Genomic DNA, 22,883 nt, shown 5'->3' on the forward strand with positions numbered 1-22,883 from the left:
AAAAGTTCTAGAGAGAAACAAATCGCTTAAAAACACATCACTCAGAACCCACACCACACAACTCTACGGTCTCCAAAAAGGAAACACGAAGACAGCTCGAATCTAGAAAAAGAACCGAGAGAGGTGTAAGAGGTATTCCAGCAGCCCCTGGAGGGAGGAGCAATTTCATAATTAATCAGAGAGAGTTTACTCTTTAGAGACCCTTTCTGAGTCATGATTAGGAAGCCCATAATTTAAGTCAGTAAAAAATATAAATATCCTAAAATTAACCAGGGAAAAGATCTATGCTGTGCTCAGATATATAGCTTCTCCAAAGAATTCTTGAAGCCAATTGTAGAGTCAGACAGACTCCAAGGACAAGACACTGGTAATGACAAAAGTCTTTCCCTCAAAGGATTAAATAAGATGACCCTTGTAAAGCACTCAACACAATGCTTGGTGCATAACCAGTGCTCAATGAGTAGGAGCTGTTACTAAAAAGCAGAGGCTTCGTGGGGCACCCGGGTGGCTCAGTCGGTTAAGCGTCCGACTCTTGGTTTCAGCTCAGGTCATGAGCTCACAGTGTGTGTGTTCGAGCCCCACATCAGGCTCCGTGCTGACAGTGTGGCGCCTGCTTGAAATTCTCTCTCTTCCTCTCTCTCTCTGCCCCTGCCCTGCTTGCTCTCTCTGTCTGTCAAAAATAAATAAATCAACTTTAAAAAATTAAAAATAAAAAAGCAGAGGCTTCCACAAATCCCTGACGTCTGTGCTATAAGCCCACGTGTAGGTTTGGCTTAGGTGGCTAGATTTGGATCCCTTCGCTGGGTTAGGGACCCTGTTTCTGGGTTTCCATCGCACTCTGGGTAACAGTCTATTTACATTTTTTGTCTCCACTGCTGTCCCCTGACCCCCCCCATCAAGTCCCTAGACTGATCTCTTTTTTTTAAGATTAAAAAAAATGTTTATTTTATTTTTGAGAGCAAGGGAACATGAGCAGAGGAGGGGCAGAGAGAGAGGGAGACACAGAATGTGAAGCAGGCTCCAGCCTCCTTGCTAGCAGCAAAGAGCCCGACACAGGGCTCGAACTCACGAACCCTGAGATCATGACCTGAGCTGAAGTCGGACGCCTAACAGACTGAGCCACCCAGGCGCCCCCCCCCCCCCAAAACTGATCTCTTAATGCAATCAATCTTTATATCCACAGCTCCTAGCACAGTGCCTGGCACATGGGAACACAGAGTAAACCCTGATTGAAATGAAGCCAACAGCCTGAGTCACCACTGGCATTGTCGATCTTGTTTTCATCCCTGGGGTAGTATTTGAATAAGGAAGGAGGGACAGAGAAATGTCTCCATACCCTAAAGAGAGTCTTCCCATCTCTCTCTCTCTCTCTCTCTCTCTCTCTTGTTTTTTTTGCAGCAACCATAACCAGGGAGATTAATGTTCCTACTTCAGGGGTACGTTATAAAGTGAAAATTCTTAAAGTCAATGTAATGAACATAATTTACCTCGATATAAAATAAATGGAGGCAGCCTCTTGGGCTGAACTTATGTGTCTGTGGCCCCTCTATGCCAGGATGACTTTATTTTTTTAAAGTATGCTCTACGCCCAACGTGAGGCTTGAACTCACAACCTTGGGATCAAGACCTGCGCACTGTACCGACTGAGCAGCTGGGCACCCCCTGGGATGACTTTTTATTACTTTTTCTTCCTGCGTTAATGTCCACATCCCTGTATTCTCTTAAAAGACTCTTTTTGCCTCCATCACTACTGAAATGATCTATACCCTTAACATTTTTTTTAAGTTTATTTATTTTTGAGAGAGAGAGTGCAAGTGCACGCAAGCGGGGGAGGGGCAGAGAGAGAGGGAGACTGAAGGTCTGAAGCGGGCTCCGTGCTGACAGCAGAGAGCCCCATGCAGGGCTCAAACTCATGAACCTGGAGATCATGACCCGAGCACAAGTTGGACGCTTAACCGACTTAGCCACCCAGGGCCCCACTGCCCTTTTTGAACATATTTGTGTTTCCCAGTCTGTATCCTATCTGGGTAACAAGTGCCCTCAGTTGTCTAACCTGTAAATACTGTAGGCTTTAGAACAAGTTCTAACATAATTTTTTTCCGCAAGCTTTAAGGGACACCACCTTGTTCTCGTACCGCGTTTTGTAACAGCGAACACATCGAGGCTCACATTATCTATTGCTATTGCAATAGAGTCCTAGACCCCCACGACAGTATCTAAACCAAACAAAAGTACACTTTATTCAACAAAATGGGGTTTTCTAGTTTCAATTATTTTGTTAATCGAAAGCTGAAATTAGGTTGCCCGAGGGCTTTGTATTTGCAAACTGGCTGCTTAATTGGAAGCACCCCCAAACATTCATGCTTTTATGTCCCCTTGGAGCATTCAGGGACCCTCAGTCAGTGGAAGCAAATTCATTACGGGCTTCTCTCCTTTCAAAGGTATTTCCTTTGGTCCTCAAATTTTTAATTAACCAGATTTCAATGTAATCCCCTTCTTCTATGGTCAAGGGTTTACAATCACTGTAAATGTTTAAAAGACCATTTTGCTTGTTTTCCTGAAGTGCCTAGTCCAGTGCTCAGCACATAATGAATCCCTTTTAATTAAGTGCCTTTCTTGGTTCTGTTTTTCTGTGCTTAGCCTCAGCTCAAATGGGAAAGGGGAAAGCGCAAATTTGGTAACTCTATTTCTGACCCATGTAATAACAAGGCAAAAAAGGGGCGAGGAGTGTTACTAAAAACAACAACAACAACAAACCCCAAAACAAAACCTTTCTCTGTATAGTCCTAGTTAGGAAGTCTGGAGAAAAACAAGGAACTTCTTCCTCATTACAGATTTCATTCAATCCCTTGTGTGGCCAGAGTCCCTTGTGCTAAAGAACAGACTAGGTCTCTCTATCTGGCAGAGGAATGAGAAGAGCCATGCGCGGCTGGACCGGGGTCCATATGGACACATTAATGAGTATCATCTTCTCCTGGGTGCCGGTCAAGGCAATCTGGGACACCTTGATCCCAGCTCCTCCTCGCCCCGTCTTTCCCATCTCACCTTGCTGCTGTCTTTAAGCTGGTACCCCACAGGCTGCTGAAGGCCATCAGGGTCAGAGCCCGGCTACCTCGTACATATTAGGGAGCTTCCATAATTAGGGAGACCACAAGAGAGCATGAACGGCAGCAAGAATAATGGAGAGTTCTTTTTTTCTCCAAGCATACCTGAAAGTCATACGCAGAGTATGGTGGCAGGTGAGGAGGGCTATGGTAGTAGGTATTATACGATGCTACTTGAGGACGAGCATAGTAAGAAACAGTTGGATGGGCATTTTCAACAGAACAGTTCAGTGCTGGCAGAGTTGGGTTCTGTAGAAAAACACAAATTAGAAACAACATAAACGTTCGTTAGCAGGAGAGTGATTAAATAAACTGGCACATCTAGCCCGTGGAATAACATGCAGCTATTGATAAACAGACAATGATGTGGACCTATGTTTAGTGACAGAGAAAGTTGTCCAGGGTATATTGTTAAATTAAAAAAAAAAAAAAAAACCACTGGCGGGGCGGCTGAGTGGCTCAGTCGGTTAAGCTCGGGTCATGATCTCAAGGTTCATGGGTTCAAGCCCCGAGTCGGGCTCTGTGCTGACAGCTCAGAGCCTGGAGCCTGCTTCGGATTCTGTGTCTCCCTCTCTCCATGCCCCTCCCCCACTAGCTCTCTCTCTCTCTCTCTCTCTCTCAAAAATAAAAAATAAACATTAAAAAAAAAGTCACTGGCAGGGGTGCCTGGGTGGCTCAGTTGGTTAAGCCTCTGACTTTTGCTCAGGTCATGATCTCACAGTTAGTGAGTTCGAGCCCCACGTCGGGCTCTGTGCTGACAGCTCGGAGCCTGGAGCCTGCTTCAGATGCTGTGTCTCCCTCTCTCTCTGCCCCTCCCCCACTCGCACTCTGTCCTCTCAAAAATGAACAAACGTCAAAAAAATTTTTTTAAAAAGTCACTGGCAAAACTAAGGTCACAGTAGGAAGATCAGTGGTTGCCAGGGGTTGTGGTTGGGGGGATGAATAGGCAGAGCACAGAGGATTTTTAGGGCAGTGAAGCCAGTCTGTATGATATTACAATTATGGATACATGTCATTATACGTATGTCCAAACCCATAGCATTACCACGCCAAGAGTGAACCCTAAGGGAAACTATGGGCTTTGGGTGATAATGACTTGTCAATGTAGGGAAGTTCGTCCTTGATAACAAATGTACCACTCTGCTGGGGATGTAGTTAATGGGGGAGGCTATGCGGGGGGTGGGGGCAGGGAGGACCTTCCTCTTAATTTTGTTGTGAACCTAAAACTGCTCAGAAAAAAACAAGTCTTCAAAAAGCCACTATTATATTAATATAGCATGATTCCCAATTTATGTAAAAACAAAGACCCAAACAGCTATGTACCTATGTGCAATTGTAAATGAAAAGAAATTCATCTGGAAAGATTCAAAATAGACTGTCAACTGTGGTTATCTCTGGGGAGGGGAGTAGTATCAGGAGGTATATGGGGACCCTTCACTCTATTTGTTTTTGAGTTTTTTAAAAATTTATTTATTTTGGGAGAGAGTGCACCCCCTTGAGATCATGAGCGGGGGAGGGGCAGAGAGAGGGAGAGAGAATCGCAAGCAGGTTTTGGGAGCCAAGCAGGCTCACGAACCGTGAGATCATGACCTGAGCTGAAATCCAGAGTCGGGCACTTAACCGACTGAGCCACCCAGGCACCCTTCTATTTTTTTTTTTATAGTATATTACTTGTGTCATTCCCCCCCAATTTATTATTTTGAAACATTCAAACCTATAGAAAAGTTGAAATCACTTATTTATGTGGTTTTCAAAAACCAAAAAGACAAAGACAAGAATAAGGCCCGAAATACAACATGTCACATCGACAAGGCTGAGCAGGCTACTGCGCTTGCTGTGATAGAAATGTGACGAATCACAAAGGATTTGTAAAAGTCGTGAGGATTCCTGCAGGTTGCAAGCTTGCTAAGGAGCTCTCATGCACACGTGAAGGGTACGTGTTTCTGTGTTTCTCACCGGCCCTGCCGGCGGAAGGCAACACCCTAGCAGTACAAAAACCCATGAAGGACCAAGCAGAGTATATCGATCCCCTTTTGTTTTTGGCACACAAAACGGCGCTGAAAGAATTTAATGCCATTTTGATAACATGATGGTGCGTGTAGCCCTTCAAGGGTTAAAGCTGATCTTGTCCAGGATGGGGAGTTCCTGCTCTCAACAGGGCCGAAACACTGCTAAAGGAAGTCACAGCTCATTAGTGCCCAAGTAGGGCTGTCCCAAGCAGGACCTGACGTGCCGCGTGGGTCAAGGCGTGGGGTAAATGTTTTTCCCGTGTTCCATGGCATTGACACGGCTTCCATTCGTGTGGATAGCCAAGGGCTGTCTGCAAAATCAGTGTCTTCGTTCTGGTACGTATCTACTCCACGTTAACGGAGAGCAGACGCTTCCTCTCAAGCGATGAAAATGTGTGGGCAGGCTTTGGCAGTGGCCACGGGCAGCCACGTTGGGGTGTTGGCAGAGGACTCTTCCCTTATAGCAAGTTTCAACACAGTTCTACTGCTCTCTTCCTTGGAGTGGGTTACTGTTTACATCTCTGGGAGCTTTGAAGAGCTACAAACCTCAGGCATCACAATGCAGCTCACGGACAAGCAGAGAGAAATGTCTGTCAGCCCCTCCCATGGGTGGGAGGGGGCTGAGGTCCTTGACCAACTCCAAGGGCTGGCTCGCTTTCTAGAGAAAGAGTGCTCAGAAACGCCTTGACTTCGCCACCAGAATTCTAAGAAGAAATCTCATCCCTGAGGAGGTCCCAGAAGTCATGTTCCCTTGGCCTTCTGTTAGTTAAAAACACGCCCTCCAGCTCTCGCAAGATGAAATCAGTTCATCTATGCAAATAAACTAAGCCTAGCTATAGAGAAACAATCACGCAATGTAAACGTTATCTATAAAAATTGTTGTGTGCTCAGCGAGGCTGGGGGCCCAGGCTAATCTCTGAAAGGAAGTTCACTATTACAGAGAAAGCAACACAAGAGGAAGATTGAATAAGCCCAGGAAAGCCACAGAAGACAGGAGAGTCAAGGGTAGAGGGTGCAGAGAGAATGGTGTGTGTTTCCGTTAAAATTCTGGGGCTCCTGGTGTACCTGGGTGGCTCAGTCGGTTAAGCGACCCACTTCGGCTCAGGTCATGATCTCGAGGTTCGTGAGTTCCAGCCCTGCCTTGGGCCCCTCGCCGACCATGTGGAGTCTGCCTGGGATTCTCTCTCTCCCTCTCTCTCTCGGACCCTCCCCCACCTGCGTGTGCTCTCTCTCTCTCTCCCCTTTCTTTCTCAAAAATAAATAAACTTTAAAAAATAAATAAATAAAATTCTGGGGCTCGGAAGTTATGACACCCCCATTACTGATCAGTAACATTCTGAGCTCCGGGGAAACAAAAGGTTACTAGGAAGCACAGGAAATGGTGAAAGCAATCTTGCCTGGACAAAACTGACTTTATTCTGAGGCAATGATTGTGGACTTTTTAAAGAGGGCCACTTTCATTCCTCCCCACTTTACTCCAAACCATAGACACCAATTAGGAGAAAATGGCAAGATATAGTCACTTTTGGAAGACTCATCTCAAATTCTTGTATCTTTGGTCAACAAACACTTCATCAAACATTTCTCAAAGCTCCTTTGCCCCGGGGCACCTGGGTGGCTCAGTCGGTTAAGCGTCCGACTTCCGCTCAGGTCATGATCTCGAGGCTCCTGGGTCCGAGCCCCATGTCGGGCTCTGTGCTGACAGCTCAGAGCCTGGAGCCTGCTTTGGATTCTGTGTGTTTGTCTCTCCTCTGCCCCCGACCCCCACTTGTTCTCTCTCTCTCAAAAATAAATTAAAAACATTAAAAAAAAAAAAAGCTCCTTTGCCCCAAGCCTCCTCTGGTCAGGGAATGAAGACATCCTTGTTCCTCTCAAGGCACCACATTCTGCAAATGGCAGCTCCTGGCTAATCCCGTTGACAGCTGCCAGCTAGCCCTTGGCTCCTGTCCTCACTCCCTGGGAATGGCTTTCACCAGCCAGCACCCCTGGGCCTCCCTGCGGATCCCAGGGCATTCCACTCACGGGGGCGGGGGGGGGCACACCACAAGTCACCAACTGCGTTTGGACCCAGGTCGAGGATTTTATTGAGGTTCACCTGTTGATGTTCCAGGTTTGTCTACACCACGTCTCAGAGTGACTGAAGTGGGGCACCTGGGTGGCTCAGTCAGTTAAGCGGTTAAGCGTCCGACTCTTGATTTCAGCTCAGGTCATGATCTCCCTGAGCCCCGCATCAGGCTCTGCGATGACAGTGCGGAGCCTGCTTGAGCTTCTCTGTCTCCCCATCTCTCTCTGCCCCTCCCCTGTTCTCTCTCAAAATAAAGAAATAAACTTAAAAAAAATAAAGCGATCGAAGTAATGGCTCCTTCTTGGCACTCCATCTGAACATTCCCACTTACTCTCCCATCTCATGAATCGGATGCCCTGCCCCTGATCTTTGTTTTCATCTTTCGTTTTCCCCATTGGTCCTCCATTTGAGTTCCCAGGCCCGGCATTTGTATTTCCCTTGCCCTCCTCCTCGTTTCCTCTTAAAGAAGCTGCGGACAGTTGGAAACAACTCGCTTTTAATTGTTCTAAATTAAAGCAACTAAACAAAGGAGGTAATGTGTGGTAAAACACTTGGAGAACCGGAAAGGGCTATCCAAATGTCGGTCCGGGCAGCTGGGACTCAGTAGAAAGAGCAAAGCTCTGGCATCTGACAAACCTGGGCTCCAGTCCCAGCTCTGCTATTTAGTTCTGGGCAAGTCACTTGACCTCTGTTGGCCTATTTCCTCATCTGTTAAATGGGGGCAGTAATACTTACCTCATAAGGTAGTAATAGCGGGGAGGAGCGAAGGAAGTTAATTGCGCAAAAGCCCTCTGTGGAAAGTAGAGGCTCGTGATTCTACCTGTCAGGACAGACCCTCAACAAACCCCCCTTTCCCCTAAAGATCAAAGGTCACAGTGAAATGAAGAGTCCAAAAATAAACCTGTACATCAACGATCCACTGATTCCTTGCAGGAACCCCACGGAGCCTACTGAGTAGTCGCCCACCACCCACTGCATTTGCGCATCAGGGTAGCTCGGCCCCCTGGGTCTGAAAGCACTAGGAACGATCCAGATAACCCTTAACATCCATCCTGATGTGCGATCTCCTGAACCCCCGACCTCCGGAGCTTCCTTCCAGCAAGAGCGGCTCCCATTCTACTCAGCGCCTCCACTTTCACCGGCCCCCTGGGGAAGGTCTCCAAGAACACAGAGCATCCTTTGTTCAACCCACAAACAGCTTTTCTGAAGCCCTCCCGCCCCAAAGTTCCCTCAGGCCCAAACCTACAGGGCCTCCTCCCTCCGAGGGTCGCACCTCTGCTGGTGTGCCCCCCACTCCTTAGTGCTTGGGCATTCCCCAGTGGGGGGCGGGGTGTGGGAATGAGAAATGCGTGTATGAGAGAGGGAGAGAAAAAAAGAGACAGACAGACAGACAGACTGGACGTGAGTAGGGATGGAATTCTCTTGACTTCCAGTCACCAGCGGGAACACTCAATAACTTCCTGTCAACCTGCTTCTGCTGCAGTGTTTTCTCCCCCCCCCCCCCCCCCCCCCCGTCTTATCCTACCTTTCCCTTTCCATTGTTTAGCCTTTTGACAGGCCAAGGTCAAATTACAAACTATCTTTCAGGTTCCCGTTCCTCAGGGACCCCAGAATGGGACAGAAACACCCAGGGGCTTAGGGGCTATCTGACTCATTTCTGGGGTCAAAGGAGAACCCTTTTAAACACAAAATAATTCCCTAAACATATGTGGGACGCTTCTTTAAAGCGGAGGCACTCAATCCTGGCTGCGGAGCAGAACCACCTGTGGAATTTTTAAAAAACACTGAGGCCTGGGGCGCCTGGGCAGCTCAGTTAAGCCTCTGACTCTTGGTTTCAGCTCAGGGCATTACTTCATGGTTCATAAGTTCAAGCCCCACATCGGGCTCTGTGTGCTGATAGAGAGGAGACCGCTTGGGACCCCTCTCTCCCTCTTCTTCTACCCCTCTCTGGCTCACACTCTCTCTGTGTCTCAAAAATAAATAAACATTAAAAAAATATATTGATGCTTGGGGCGCCTGGGTGGCTCAGTAAGTTGAGTGTCCGACTTCGGCTCAGGTCATGATCTCACGGTTCGTGGGTTCAAGCCCCGCATTGGACTCTGGGCTGACAGCTCAGAGCCCGGAGCCTGCTTCAGATTCTGTGTCTCCCTCTCTCTCTGCCCTTCCCCTGCCTGTGCACTCTCTCTCAAAAATAAATAAACATTAACAAATTTTTAAAATATTGATGGCTGGGCTTCAGTTTAGACCAATTAACTTAGAATCTTTGGTGGAGAGGTCCAGGCATCTAAGCTATTTTTTAAAGTTTTTTTTTTTAATTCTGAGAGAGATTGAGAGACAGAGAACAAGCAGGGGAAGGGCAGAGAGGAGAGACAGAATCTCAAGCAGGCTCCGTACCATCAACGCAGAGCCCGATGTGGGGCTTGAACCAACAAACTGTGAGATCATGACGTGAGCCGAGATCAAGAGTTTGACGTTTAACCAACTGAGCCACCCGGGTGCACACAGGCATCCCCAGGCATCTGGGCTTCTTGAGCCCCTCAGGTGATTCTATTCTAAAAGGAAGCCAGGTTGACAACCATAGCTCTAAAACTATTCTCTCCATAATTAGAGATCAAAGTTTGTTAAATAAGCAGATAAATGCTTAGTAATGCTTTAAAAGCAAAGGAGGGAGGAAGCCCACTCTTACAGGGAACTTACTGAGTGTTGAGTCCCCTGTGACTTGGCGCGTGCGCGCGCGTGCACACACACGCACGCACACACACACAAATACAGAAAGGAGTTGAGAGGGAGGATAAGGAACTTGGGGAGGCTGAGGTTGAGGACAAGACCCGGCAAGCAGCTTAGCCCAGGGGTGGCCCTTCAGATGGAGAGAGAAGAGCCCAGATGCTCTTTCTGGAGAAACTCCAGGATGAAATTCCTGGGGACGGGGAGACCAGCATTACTCTTACCTGAGCTAAAAACCTCTTTGCTTCTATTTCTCCCGAAGTCAGTTAGGGGAAAAACTGCCCAGAAAGGTTTCTACTAAAAGTGTGTGTTTGTGTGTGTGTGGGGGGGGGGGGGCGTGAGCATGAAAGGCTGTGTTTATATAACCAGCATGAACGGGAGAATTGAGGACACTGGCTCTTCATCCCCGCCCCCAGGATGTACCTCAAGAACACAGGCAACTCATGTTAACAAGAAATTTTTGCCCACTAATGACATCGCCTGTCTCCTTCAGTTTGAGATGTTTGAAGGCAGCTATATCCTTGAAGCAATTGCTTCGGAGTCCTCCCTTTGAAACGTGGGTCCCCCTTGCCTCCAACCTCCTAGCCTCCACCCTGGCCCCTGACAGGGGCCTCTGGGATAAGAAGCCGCTTCCTTCCTTACCATGTCCTTAAAGCCTCCAAGAACAGCGGCAGTGATGATGCCCAGGAACAGGCCGACAATGTTGAGGATGGTGGCGGACCAGAGCAGGTGGTAGAGGTGGATGATGTCCTGGCAGCTGCTGACGTCGATGTATTCGTAGTACCCACCGGTGATCTCCACCCGGCTGGACAGGGAGAAGCACACACCCGTCAGTCTCCCGGGAGCTGGCTGTCCCCTAGGGCTTTGGCTACTATGCAGCTCAGCGAAAAGACAGGTGAATAGGTGGGGAGCTATGGTAAGGGACGTCATAGCCATGAACGCACTGGGGAGCAAGGCACCATAATAAATCGAAGTGCGAGTGCTGCTTAGGCAAAAAATAAATTGAAAAACTCACCTCCTACCTACCAGACAAACACTTGTTGCCGTCACCGACACGAATCCTAGACAGCGCACATTCACGTTTACTACGTGCCAGGCACAGCGCTAAGCATTTTACATACGTGAATTCATTAAATCTGTGCTGTCTAAGACGGTAGCTACTAGTCACTGTTGAAATGCAAATGAGTTAAAATTAAGTAAAACAAAAAATTCAGGGGCGCCCGGGGGCCTCAGTTGGTAAAGCGTCTGACTTCCGCTCAGGTCATGAGCTTACAGTTCGTGAGTCCAAGCCCCGCATGGGGCTCTGTGCTGACAGCTCAGAGCCCGGAGCCTGCTTCGGATTCTGTGTCTCCCTCTCTCTCTGCGCCTCCCCCGCTCAAGCTCTGTCTCTTTCTCTCTCAAAGATAAATAAACATGAAAAAAAAATTAAAAAATTCAGTTCTTCAGGCTCACCAGCCACATTTCAAGTGCTCAATAGCCACACTTCTTACAACGTTTTTTTCAACGTATTCATTTATTTAGTTCTGAGATGGAGGGAGGGGCAAAGAGATGGGGAGACAGGGAATCCCAAGTTGGCTCCTCGCTGTAGCGCAGAGACCAATGCAGAGCTCGATCGCACAAACTTTGAGACCATGACCTGAGCCGAAATCAAGAGTCAGAGGCTTAACCGACTGAGCCGCCCAGGGGCCCCCTAGCTACACTTCTAAGAGCCACACTAGTGGCTGGCTACTGCTCTGGACAGAGCGGATTACATTTCTGTCACTGCAGAAGGTTCTATTAGACAGCACTGCAAATCCTTATGATATTCTATGAGGTAGGTACTATCACCATTCCCATTTTCCTGACGAACAAACTAAAGCAGAGAGAAGTCAGGAACTCGCCCGAGTCATAAGTGAAAAAGCTGGGATCTGAATTCAAGCTTCAAAGATTTCACCGTTTCTCCTCTTTCAAAACAAAACATCAACAAACACAAAACAATGTCCCAGTAAAGAACGAAAGCCAAGTTGCTGCACAAAACCTGATTCTCACCTCCTTGTGGAGGCCTTCCCTGACCACTCTGTCCAAAGACACCCCCGCTCAGCTCAGTCACTGTCTATCACATTAGTTGCTACAGACTGAAATGTATCCCCCTCCAAAATTCCTAAGTGGAACACCTAACTCCCAAAATGATTGTATTTGGACACAGGGCTTTTCGGAAGTAATTAAGGTTAAATGAAGTCAGAAGGGCAGAACCTTAATCCGATAGGACTGATGGCTTTATAAAAAGGAAGAGAGAGAGAGAGCAAGTTCTCTCCATCTGTAGGCGCTGAGGAAAGGCTGCGTGAGGACACAGTGAGAAGGTGGCCATCTGCAAGCCAGGAAGAGAGCCCCCACCAGAACCCGGCCATGCTGGCTCCCTGATCTCAGACCCCGAGCTTCCAGGTCTATGCAAGAGTGAATGTCTGTTGTTTAAGCCACCTAGTCTATGGTATTTTATTATGGCAGGCAGAGCTGACACGTTAGCCTTCTTGAGCTGCTCTCTAGCACTCACTCATTACTGTCTATCTCTTCAACTTGAATGTGAGCTCCGTGATGGCAGGGACTCAGTTCCTTTTGTTTGCTGCTCTCCCTGACACCTAGTGGGTGCTACATAAATCTGTGTTGAATTGATTAAGTGAAAGTTCCTGTCTTCTGGGATGTTGCAGACTAGTTTACAACTTGGCCGCTGGAATCGCTAATGAATCTCCAACATTGTGGTTCTTAAAATCACAACCAAGTGCCCTGGCATCAGGATGGTTATTACGTGTGACTCCCCTGTTGTAAGAACACTGGATGTGAAAAAGGACAAAAATGAAAGGTTAACCTCCAAAGGCAATCAGGGAGGGATTATTCACACAAGAAAAGACTTTTAAACTTTACAGGTGATTTTATTTTATCTCAGGATCCTTTAAAATCAGTGTTTTTCTGAGGAACTGAAATCAGTGTGGTTACGGGACAGACTGCATCGGAACCATTGGTGTGTTTGTGTGTACATGTGCCTGCCTGTGTATCAGCGTGCTGTTTGCATGTCTGTGTGCGCATGTGTCTTTGAGAAACAGATGCTTAAACACACAGGTTGCTAGGCCCAGCCCCAGTCCCACAGAATCCGGCAGAAAATCTTAGGGTGAGCCTTGGGAATCTGTGTTCATGAGCTCGCTGATGTTTGAAAGCCACTGTTTTATTTATTTTTTATGTGTTAGGTAAACTCTGCCCCCAACGTGGGGCTCCAAGTCACAACCCTGAGACCAAGAGTCACATGCTCCACCCGACTGAGCCAGCCAGGCGCCGTGAAACCCACGGTTTTAAATAGTAAGCTTCCATACTGAAATTTTAAAGGTGTCTTAATTCGTCCGAATTTGAACCAGATTTCAGTATTTTCAAGACTATAACTGGAGACCACCCACAAGCAAGGCGGACACACAGAAAGCTTAATCCCACTACCAGTGGCTCTCTGCATACATCAGGGAACACAGTAACTCCCAAGTAATTATTACTCTTGGCAGGTAGAATATTTTCTTTCTGATATTAAGTAAGAATATGTATAGCTATCTACCATCATAGATGTAGGTCAAATCTGTGATTTTGAAAAACTAATGCAATTATAATAACAAAAAGTTCTATAGAGTACTTACTATTACCTGGTACTATTCTTTGGTTTTGAATTTATTTATTTATTTTGAGAGAGAAAGAGTGCATGCATGCAAGCGGCAGAGGGCAGAGAGAGAAGGAGAGAGAGAGAATCTCAAGCAGGCTCCACACTGTCAGCACAGAGCCTGACCGGGGCTCGATCCCACCATGAGATCGTGACTTGAGCTGAAATCAAGAGACAGACGCTTAACTGATTGAGCCACCCAGACACCCCCACCTGGTACTATTCGAAGCAGTGTGCAAACACGAACTCACGTAATCTTTAGAATAACCCTATGTGGTAGGGGCTATTTTTATCCCTGTTACCTACAGATGAGAAAATCAAAGCAGAGAAAGAAATTAATTAAGTAGTGGAGGTGAGCTTTGAACCCAGACACGCTGGCCTTGAGTTTATACTTTACCATGACAATTTCCTGCCTCTCAAAATCAAAACGGAGCCCCACTGACATAAATCATTGTTGAATTCTGTTACTCTATCATTATGAATTATAATCGAAAAATCAGATTTATATTTCATGCTACATTTTTTCAGATTACTTGCACATATCTTTTATTCTTCACCGAACCTAGAAGAAAACCATGAACCATAACATTGGCACCCAGGATATTAGACACTGGATGAAGAAATGATCCATTAAAGAGGGATCAAGAAAGAAGACATATTTCATTATCCTTTAAAAAAAATTCTCGCTTCGGATATAAAATATTAACATATCCCATGTTTATTGGGATTTTAAAGCATTACTCTCATCGGTATCATATATTAATAAAGAGATTTATGCAGTGAGAAGAAAATTGCTTACTGCCACGAAAAGGCATAGCCGTACAAGAGCTGTAAAAAGGCAGGCCTGTGAGTAAGGGTGAGTGTGGGGTTGGAGGGCTTGACAGTGAGCTTCTGACTTTCCTGAATGATCTTTGTCTACCTCCCAACACAGGGAGGGCAGGCTGGGCTGGGAGTGCGCACAGACAGGCAGCACTCTGGAGTCGAACTGCATCTGGGTCCCAGCTCTGTCCCTTATTTGCTGAGCAACTTTCTTAACCTGGGGGATTTCAGGAGACAATGCAAGAAAGCAGCACTCCAGCACATAATAAGAGCCCCCCACAAAACATGTAGCTTTGTTGTTGTTTTTCCCTTCTAAGAGCCAGCCTCTGGCAAGGAATCTTTGAATCTTGTTCTTTTTTTAAAAAAAGTTTTAAATGTTTTTATCTCATTTTTGAGAGAGAGAGAGAGACACACACACACACACAGAGTGCAAGTGGGGGAGGGGCAGAGAGAGAGGGAGACCTGAAATCCAAAGCAAGCTCCAGGCTCCGAGCTGTCAGCACAGAGCCCGATGTGGGGCTCGAACTCACAGACCATGAGATCATGACCGGAGCTGAAGTCGGACGCTTAACCGACTGAGCCACCCAGGAGCCCCTGAATCTTGTTCTTAAAAGCATTGACACCTTGGGGCGCCTGGATGGCTCAGTCGGTTAAGCGTCCGACTTCGGCTCCGGTCATGATCTCGCAGTTCATGGGTTCTGGGTTCAAGCCCCACGACAGGCTCTGTGCTGACAGTTCAGAGCCTGGAGCCTGGTTCGGATTCTGTGTCTCCCTCTCGCTCTCTGCCCCTCCCCCATACACGTGCGCGCGCGGTCTCTCTGTCTCTCTCTTTCTCTCAAAAATAAGCTGTTTTTGAAAATGAAAAAAAATAAAAGCATTGACACTTTAAAGGCACAGACCACACCATGGTGCACAGGGTACCAGTCTGTTTAAAAATACTCAATTATAGGGGCGCCTGGGTGGCGCAGTCGGTTGAGCGTCCGACTTCAGCCAGGTCACGATCTCGCGGTCCGTGAGTTCAAGCCCCGCGTCAGGCTCTGGGCTGATGGCTCGGAGCCTGGAGCCTGTTTCTGATTCTGTGTCTCCCTCTCTCTCTGCCCCTCCCCCGTTCATGCTCTGTCTCTCTCTGTCCCAAAAATAAATAAACGTTGAAAAAAAAATTTAAAAAAAAATACTCAATTATTTTAGATACTATATGTTTGGTTCCGGTTTGAGCAGGTTCGGCAGCTATTGAAATTTTTTTTTTTTTTTTTTTTACTTAACCATGAAGCAAAAGAACATTAGTATTTAGGTCTGGTTCAGGGTTTAACAAATTCATGCGGTTTGTTGCTGTTGGAGATTCATGATTCCACTTGGTTCAGCGTCCATGCCTGCGAGGCCCGCCTACCAGACCCTACCACTGCTTCATTAAGCTTCCTCAAACATTCTTAAAACTAAATCATCCATTTAATCAAAATCCTCCCATGGCTCCCCATTACCTTCAGGAAGAAGGATCCAAATGCCTCAGTTGGCCACAATCCGGCTCCAAAATGGAGTCCAGTCTCCAGCTAGGCCAGAGCCCTGAGAAACCCCAAACTGGCCATGCTGGGTACTTCTTCCGAACCTGTGCTCAGATCTGTCTCCCTGCACGGAAGGCACTGCCTTCTGTTCTCTGCCTGTCCTAGCCTTTCCCACCGCTCAAAGCTTCCACGGCCATGTCTCTAGTGTCTTCTTCAAGGACTCCGGTGCCCATTCATTAGCTTTTCCCCTGGACTCCCATAGCCTCAGACAGTCTGTTCCTCTTAGTTTGGCACTTTGCGTATGTCAATAATTCAGTTAGTCACTTCGTCTAATGTTTATTGACAGCCTACTCAGCGCCGAGTACGGTGCTGGGTGCTGAAGCTACAACCAAGGTAGACGTAGCGCCTCCGTCTCAATTGTAACCTCTTGAGGGCGAGGGGCATCTCTTACACTTCTTTTGTGTCTCCCTCGCTGTCTAGCACAGTGGCAGAAACACCGCAAGTCATCAATAAATGTCTGTGAATGAGTAACTGAGTTCAAAGCCTGATTGTGGCATTGATCATGAGGTTGATTGCCCAATACGGGCTTTCACCCTCTTGCTCTCAACTTGCTGGGTGTGCCTGGAGAAAAAGAGAACCTCTCTGTTTCCATCCCCACTTAACAAAGCAGGAGGCAACAGATCTTGGCTAAAGCAGAAGGGCCTCCTTCTGCTCTTCCATAGGCGCCTGGAACCATCCACCAACTCTCGGTGGACAGGCAATGCCAATGGACAAGCTTGTGCATCTCTCACTGCATGTATTCTGTGTATGGGTCTAAGCTGCCCTCCCCCCAGCCCCTCTGGTAAGCCGAGTTCCTGAAGGGTAAGATTATGCTTTCCCCATACCTATTCTTCTCGAACAGTCCCTGGCACATAGTAGGGGCTCAATACAACTTTGTTGAAGCGGGGGAATGAATGAAAGTAAGCTGTCTTCTTCCATGTTATTGCCAGCTGAAGCAGTTCACCAAACCACCCCCATTTCCTTCCATTTCCTTTAGGTTACACACTGAGAACCAGTGATATTGACTTGACCTCTCCAAAGCTGAGCGAAGTGCTCTGAAAGGCAGCTGCTGAAGAGCTGTGTCCTAGAGAAAGCCACCTTCCTGCATAAGGCTAAATGGAATCATCTATGTTTGGTATTAAAACCTGACTGCCTTGACGTCAAAGAAGGTCTGTGGGTTTGAGGGGACAGTAGAAACTCTGTTTCCATAGCACTGTACAAATGACTGCCTGATGTTTTTGTTCCCACTTTTTTTTTTTCTTGGCCTCCTTTCCAGGAAATGGACTGGAGGAGCTGGCAATTGATTAAAAATAGGTTTTGTGTGAGGAAAACAAATACAGGCTCTGCAAAATTAAAGTCCCCGCATCTCTCCAAATGCTTGCTGCTAGCTATATTTAGGCCTGGAGTTCAGGTCTCTTTGGCGCTGGCTGGAAAAAGCCTCAGGTCAAGGAAAACCTTTTCCCTCTATTGTAGGATCATTACCTCTTAAGTCTCGTGGCCCTGGTTTATGACCCTAGTGGGACTGTTTCCTGATGGAAAGTTCAGTAAAGTCTTTTCCTGGTGGCTTTGCCCTTGGAAACTTAGCACCACAGACAGGGCCTTGACTGATGCCCGGGGCTGGGGTCCGGGCCCCAGGTAGGCGAAAACCATTTCCAGGCTTAAGGACCACGTCCCCGTGACCCCTCTTCGTTGCCTAGTTCAACATTTTATCTTCCTGGTGAAAAGGGCGTTCTTCTTTTTGGTACTTTCCAACAAATGTCACTCCTGTTTCATTAGGCCTTTACTCATGCCCGGTCCTGTGCCAGGGACCGGGGATAGAGATAAGATGAAGTCATGGTCCCTGCCTCCAGAGAACCCAGAGTTTAGCACCACTCCTCATAAAGTTCCTTGAGAGCCTTGAAGACAATACTGCATAACTTGCTTTAAGAAAGTAAGAAAGTCAGGGGCGCCTGGGTGGCTCAGTCCGTTAAGCATCTGACTTTGGCTCAGGTCACAATCTACTTAGTTTGTGAGTTTAAGCCCCACGTCGGGCTCGCTGCTGTCAGCCCAGAGCCCGCTTCAGATCCTCTGTCCCCCCCACCTCTGCCCCTTCCCTGCTCAAGCTCTCTCTCTCTCTCTCTCTCTCAAACATAAAAGAAACATTTTCTTAAAAAAGTAAGAAAGTCAGTTATTATGAAGTTCAGATTGACAGGAAGATAAACTGGGCTTAGTCTCCACTTTTGAAAAAAAAAATGCACCTAAGGACTCAACTGAATGGAATTTAGAGTAGGATTTAGTTTATTCAAACCTTTTCCAGAAACACACCTAAATTCAGAGAGAAAGGCGCGCCTGCAAGGAATCACTTCGCAGCCTCCCAGGGGGCCTCCGCTCCTCTCCATCCTGGGCCCCCAGGTGTGAGCCTGCTCCCGGCAGCCCCCACCAGGAGGCCAGGAAGTGAGAAAGGAGGGGGGGCAGGCCAGAGGAGGGAGGAGAGCAGCGAGCTGGGCGAGGGAGGGGGGAAAGGAGAAGGAAGGACAGCGGCAGGGAGGGGGGCATCAGGGGAGGCCAAAGGAAAGATAGCAAAATAACCCCAATTCCCCTAGGACCTATTTTACATTCCTTTGATCATTTTTGGAAGGATGAGCTCAGGAAGTATAATTATAGCCATCACTGCTGCTGAGGAGGGAAGTCCTTTACAAGTGTTAGTTATTATTACAACGTGAATAATTGAACCTCCCAGATAATCCCCAAACCTCATTTGAGTCTTTAAGTTTCTCTTCCTCCGCCGCCAAACCTTTGAACGAAATGAGGCTGGTGCAAGGGAAGAAGGTAAAAGGCTGGTGCCAGTCTCCCCACCTCTCCGCCCTACCTCCAGTCAGTCAGGCCTTAACCCCCAAACGGCAGAAATGGGCCCCCCAATACCAAGGGTAGGGGGTGGGGCTCTGCCAACTCCTCCCTTCCCCCTCTGTCTCCAGGCCCTCAGCACTCCATCTTTCATGCAATACCATTCAGTGGCTTATGGGGTCAAGTCCAAATTGCTTACAGGGTCAAGTCCAACGTCACTCCTGTGGCCAGTGAGCCCTCCATGATCTGGCTTCGGACTACAGCTCCGCCCTTACCTCCTACCCCCTGTAGAACTCTCCCCACCCCCACAACTGCTGGGAATACCTTCCCCACCTCTACCCCCTTCTGGTTTCTTTCCCCACTCCTTCCCTCCCCTTTACATTTCAGCTCCCATGTCACCTCCTCCTTGACACTCCCCCAGAAGCTCTGACTTTCAGTCATTTGGGTCATCAGGGTCCCCAGTATATCCACTGGTCCCCACTGTACCTATCACACTCTGTTGTGTGTACTCAATTGTTCTCATGTCTGTCTTCCTTACGAGTCTGTAAGTTCCTCAGAGGTATAGACTCTGTATTCCCACCACCTAAATATGTTTTTTTTTATTATTTTAATGTTTATTTATTTTTGAGAAAGAGAGAGAGAGAACGCAAGAGGGGGAGGGCAGAGAGAGAGGGAGACATAGAATCTGAAGCAGGCTCCAGGCCCTGAGCTGTTAGCACAGAGCCTGATGCAGGGCTAGAACTCGATGAACTGTGAGATCATGACCTGAGCTGATGTCAGATGCTCAACTGATTGAGCCACCCAGGCACCCCTAAATATGTTTTGAAAAAAAGAATAAGTGACGTTTTTTCAATTAGAGGGCAGAGAGCCGAGTGACGAAACAAGACTAGCACTGAGCCTGCTCCTGCCTCAGGGCCTTTGCACTTGCTGTCCTTGCTGCTTGAAAACACTCTTTCCCCAGGTATCTACTTGGGTTGCTCTCTCGCTTTGTTCCGGTCTCTGCACAAATGTCGCCTCCTCAAAAAGACCTTCCCTGGCTCCTCTGTCTCACACAGCACCCTCACCCTCACCTACCTATCTACCTCTCCTGCTTCATTTTTTTCTCAGAGCTCTGATCACCACCTGGCATATTTTATATCCATGTATTATTGACTGTCTTCCCTATTTTTTTTTTTTGGAAAGACTTTATTTTTTTTTTCCTTAATGATTTTTTTTATATATATGAAATTTATTGACAAATTGGTTTCCATCTGTCTTCCCTATTAAAATACAAGCTTCATAAGGGCAAGGACTTTTATTTTGTTTGCTGCTGAGTCAGCAGTGTCTAGAACAGGCCCAAGCCCAGAGAAAGTGCTCAGTAACTGTTTGTTGAATGTTGTTGAACTTGGACTTAAGACAGAACTGGGTTTGAACTCTACCTCTACTGTTTTCAAGTTCTGGGTGACCTTGGGCCAGGTGTCTGCCTCCTCTGAGCCTCACTCTCACCATCTGTAAAATGGAGAGAATAATCCTACATACATCACAGGTAAGAACAAAATGAGATCAAGTATTCCAAAGCACTTAGCGTGATGCCTGGCACGGATAAGGGAGGTAATGCTTACTAGCTGAAATCTGTTGACAGACCAACATCTTCCATTTCTCTGATCCCTACCGTGTGCCCTTGCGCTCCCCCCACCCCCCGCCCCGCCTCAGCCCTCCTAGTGCCCACTGTGGTCAAACCATCATTCCTGTGCCGGGGCGCTCAGCACTTACTTGCCACAGTTGTAGAGATCACAGCAGAAGCAGGTGTTGCCCCGGATGCGAGGCGTGCAGAATCCACGGCTGAGGTGAGGGCAGTTCACCTGAGGGCACACAACAGTGAAGAGATGGGCTGGCACTGGATGGGAGGCAGGACCCTCTGGGACTGGAAATATGAGTTAGTGACTGATGGAGACGGTAAGGATGGCTGTGAAATGAACACACCAACGCAGGAGAGGGATGGGGCTGGGCACGGGGCTGGCTGACCTGTGCTTGACACGAGCCGCCGTGTAGCTGGGGTCCGTCCAGCCTCAGCCACAGCCCTCAGTGCCCCATCCCTGAAGGGCAGAGATGCAGAGGAGGAAGGACGGATGGAAGGACAGGCGGAAGAACAAATGACAGCAGGAAATGAAAGTAGGTGGGGAAGGGGAATGGCGGGGAGGGGGACAAGGGGCGGGGGATCAGATGGGGAGGAAGACAGAAAGGCTGTCACATGCACTTTGAAGTACAATAGTACCTCTCTAGCTGCCTGGGTAAGGTTCCTCAGAACCCTCGCGGAAGGAGAATTTTTGGTTGAGGAACTTATGACCTTATATAGGAAAAATAGGGTTAGGGGGACCAGGGTTACAAGTGAACCTATGGAAGTCATTAATATTTTTACAGTCACCAAGTTAACACAAGAAAGCGATCACCACGAAATCAGAACAGCGATGACATTTCACACATCTCGAGTTTGCAAAACATGTAAAAGATCCATTTCCATTTACCGTCTTCTGTTGGGAAGAAATATTCCAGACTCTCGTCCTTTATGGATGCAAGGAAGTGCTTGTGAATGTGTTTCACTGTGTTATAGAGAATATTTGTAGTAAACAGGCGCTTTTTCTATATCGGGTCCTCCATCCAAATGCTCACTGCCTTTCTGATAAGCTGTTGGCACGTGAACATTTCTACTCCTCCCTTTGAACCCATGGGTAGTTAGAAAAACAGTAAATTTGGGATTGGGTGCAAAGTAGGGGGAGAAGTGAAAGGCAGAGCCACAATAGAAATATCTGCCCTGATGCGTTGGGAGGAGAGCCATCGCCCCGCCTAACTCCAAGGGCACCATTCACATTGTATTTTATGTCGAATGGTAGTTTCACATCAAAGGAATCTCTGGGCTGGGGGGCAATTATTGTGCACACACACAAGCAGGCAGTGGGGTTGCGTTAATTTCTGAAAGTGGCCCGGAGTCGTGCTTCACCTCACTGCCCGCTGCCTCTAGTTCCGCGCAAGGCGGCGTGGAACACGAGGAGAGCTGCGTAGGGCAAGCGAGAGAAGTCGTCGTGCATTAGCTGACTGGCCTCTTGGGGTGTCGTGAGAGGGGCCAGGCCCACAGTCCAGGCCTTCTCAGAGACTTAGAGTGGACCGGGCTTCTCGATTACCCTCGTTTGGCTTCCTGACCCCTCCTGCGTGTGAGACCCAGGCTCTGCCTCCCTGGTCCAGGCCCAGTGCTCTGGTGAGGCTCCTGCTTTCCCTCCAGCTGGGCACCGAGTCCGGGCGACCAAACCGCCATCCACAGAGCTGGGGGAGTGGCCTGCCCTGTGGCCTCTGTACTCATCTGTCCCTCTTGGGATCAAAGCCACACACGGAGAGGCTGCCTGCTGGGGTCAGAGGGGCAGCCTGTGGCCACAGAGCAAAGTAAATCTGATTAGGCCTCTTGAGACTCCAACCTATGACCGTGGCCTCATTAGCACTGTGCTCTGACCCACTGAACAAATCAGCTACAGACACCTAACAGCAAGCCTTAGGCCCGTGAAAAGGAGTACAAGGAAGGGGGTTTCAGGCAGAACGGAAGACTTTCCCCAAAAGTAAGACATGCAGCCTCATTCTGGCTCACCTCCTCAGCCTCCTTCTGGGATGTCTTGGGGACATAGTGGCACCGGTTAGCATAGAGTGGTTTCAGATCCTGGAAAGGGAAACACCAAACCAAAGAAGTGTTGGTTTTGGAAAATAAAGCAGCAAGTGCTCTGATGGGTAATAAAAGATTTGAACACACACACGCACACACACGCACACACACAGACACACACACACGAGTAGGCAGTGGGTTGGGTTAATTTCTGAAAGCGGCCCCTCTATGGACCCTGAGAATCTGAGGATTAGATTAAGATGTTCTAATAACTGCTTTCTGTTGGGCCACTTGGTTAATGAGAAATTCGGAAACTGACTAAGAAATGGGTTTCTTGAAATTTCCTGTCTGGTTTTCTTTTATTTCCAGTCTTTGTCTTCTTCCAAAGAGTCCCCAGGGAACAAGATTCAAAATTCTTACAACACCATACTCTCAAAAGGAGGGAGCCCAACTCCATCAATGAGTTCTCATCATCACCTGAGGACAGGACACGGGCTGGCTGACAT

General features: G+C 47.8%; 1 protein-coding gene across 2 annotated transcripts in view; it reads right to left on the reverse strand.

Moving 5' to 3' along the window:
- The window catches only part of TMEM255A (transmembrane protein 255A), a 57,110-nt gene that overhangs the window by 8,559 nt on the left and 25,668 nt on the right, over positions 1-22,883 (reverse strand). The window contains exons 5-9 of one of the 2 annotated variants that reach the window (XM_030305154.1): positions 22,366-22,434; positions 21,007-21,078; positions 20,505-20,593; positions 10,545-10,707; positions 3,210-3,353 (exon numbers count right to left, since the gene is read on the reverse strand). In XM_030305154.1, the coding sequence (XP_030161014.1) occupies positions 3,210-3,353; positions 10,545-10,707; positions 20,505-20,593; positions 21,007-21,078; positions 22,366-22,434 (537 nt within the window). The remainder of the gene's footprint in view (positions 1-3,209; positions 3,354-10,544; positions 10,708-20,504; positions 20,594-21,006; positions 21,079-22,365; positions 22,435-22,883) is intronic. The other variant, XM_030305155.1, reaches the window with a different exon arrangement.

Source organism: Lynx canadensis, chromosome X, assembly GCF_007474595.2.
Source record: "Lynx canadensis isolate LIC74 chromosome X, mLynCan4.pri.v2, whole genome shotgun sequence".
NCBI lineage: Eukaryota > Metazoa > Chordata > Mammalia > Carnivora > Felidae > Lynx > Lynx canadensis.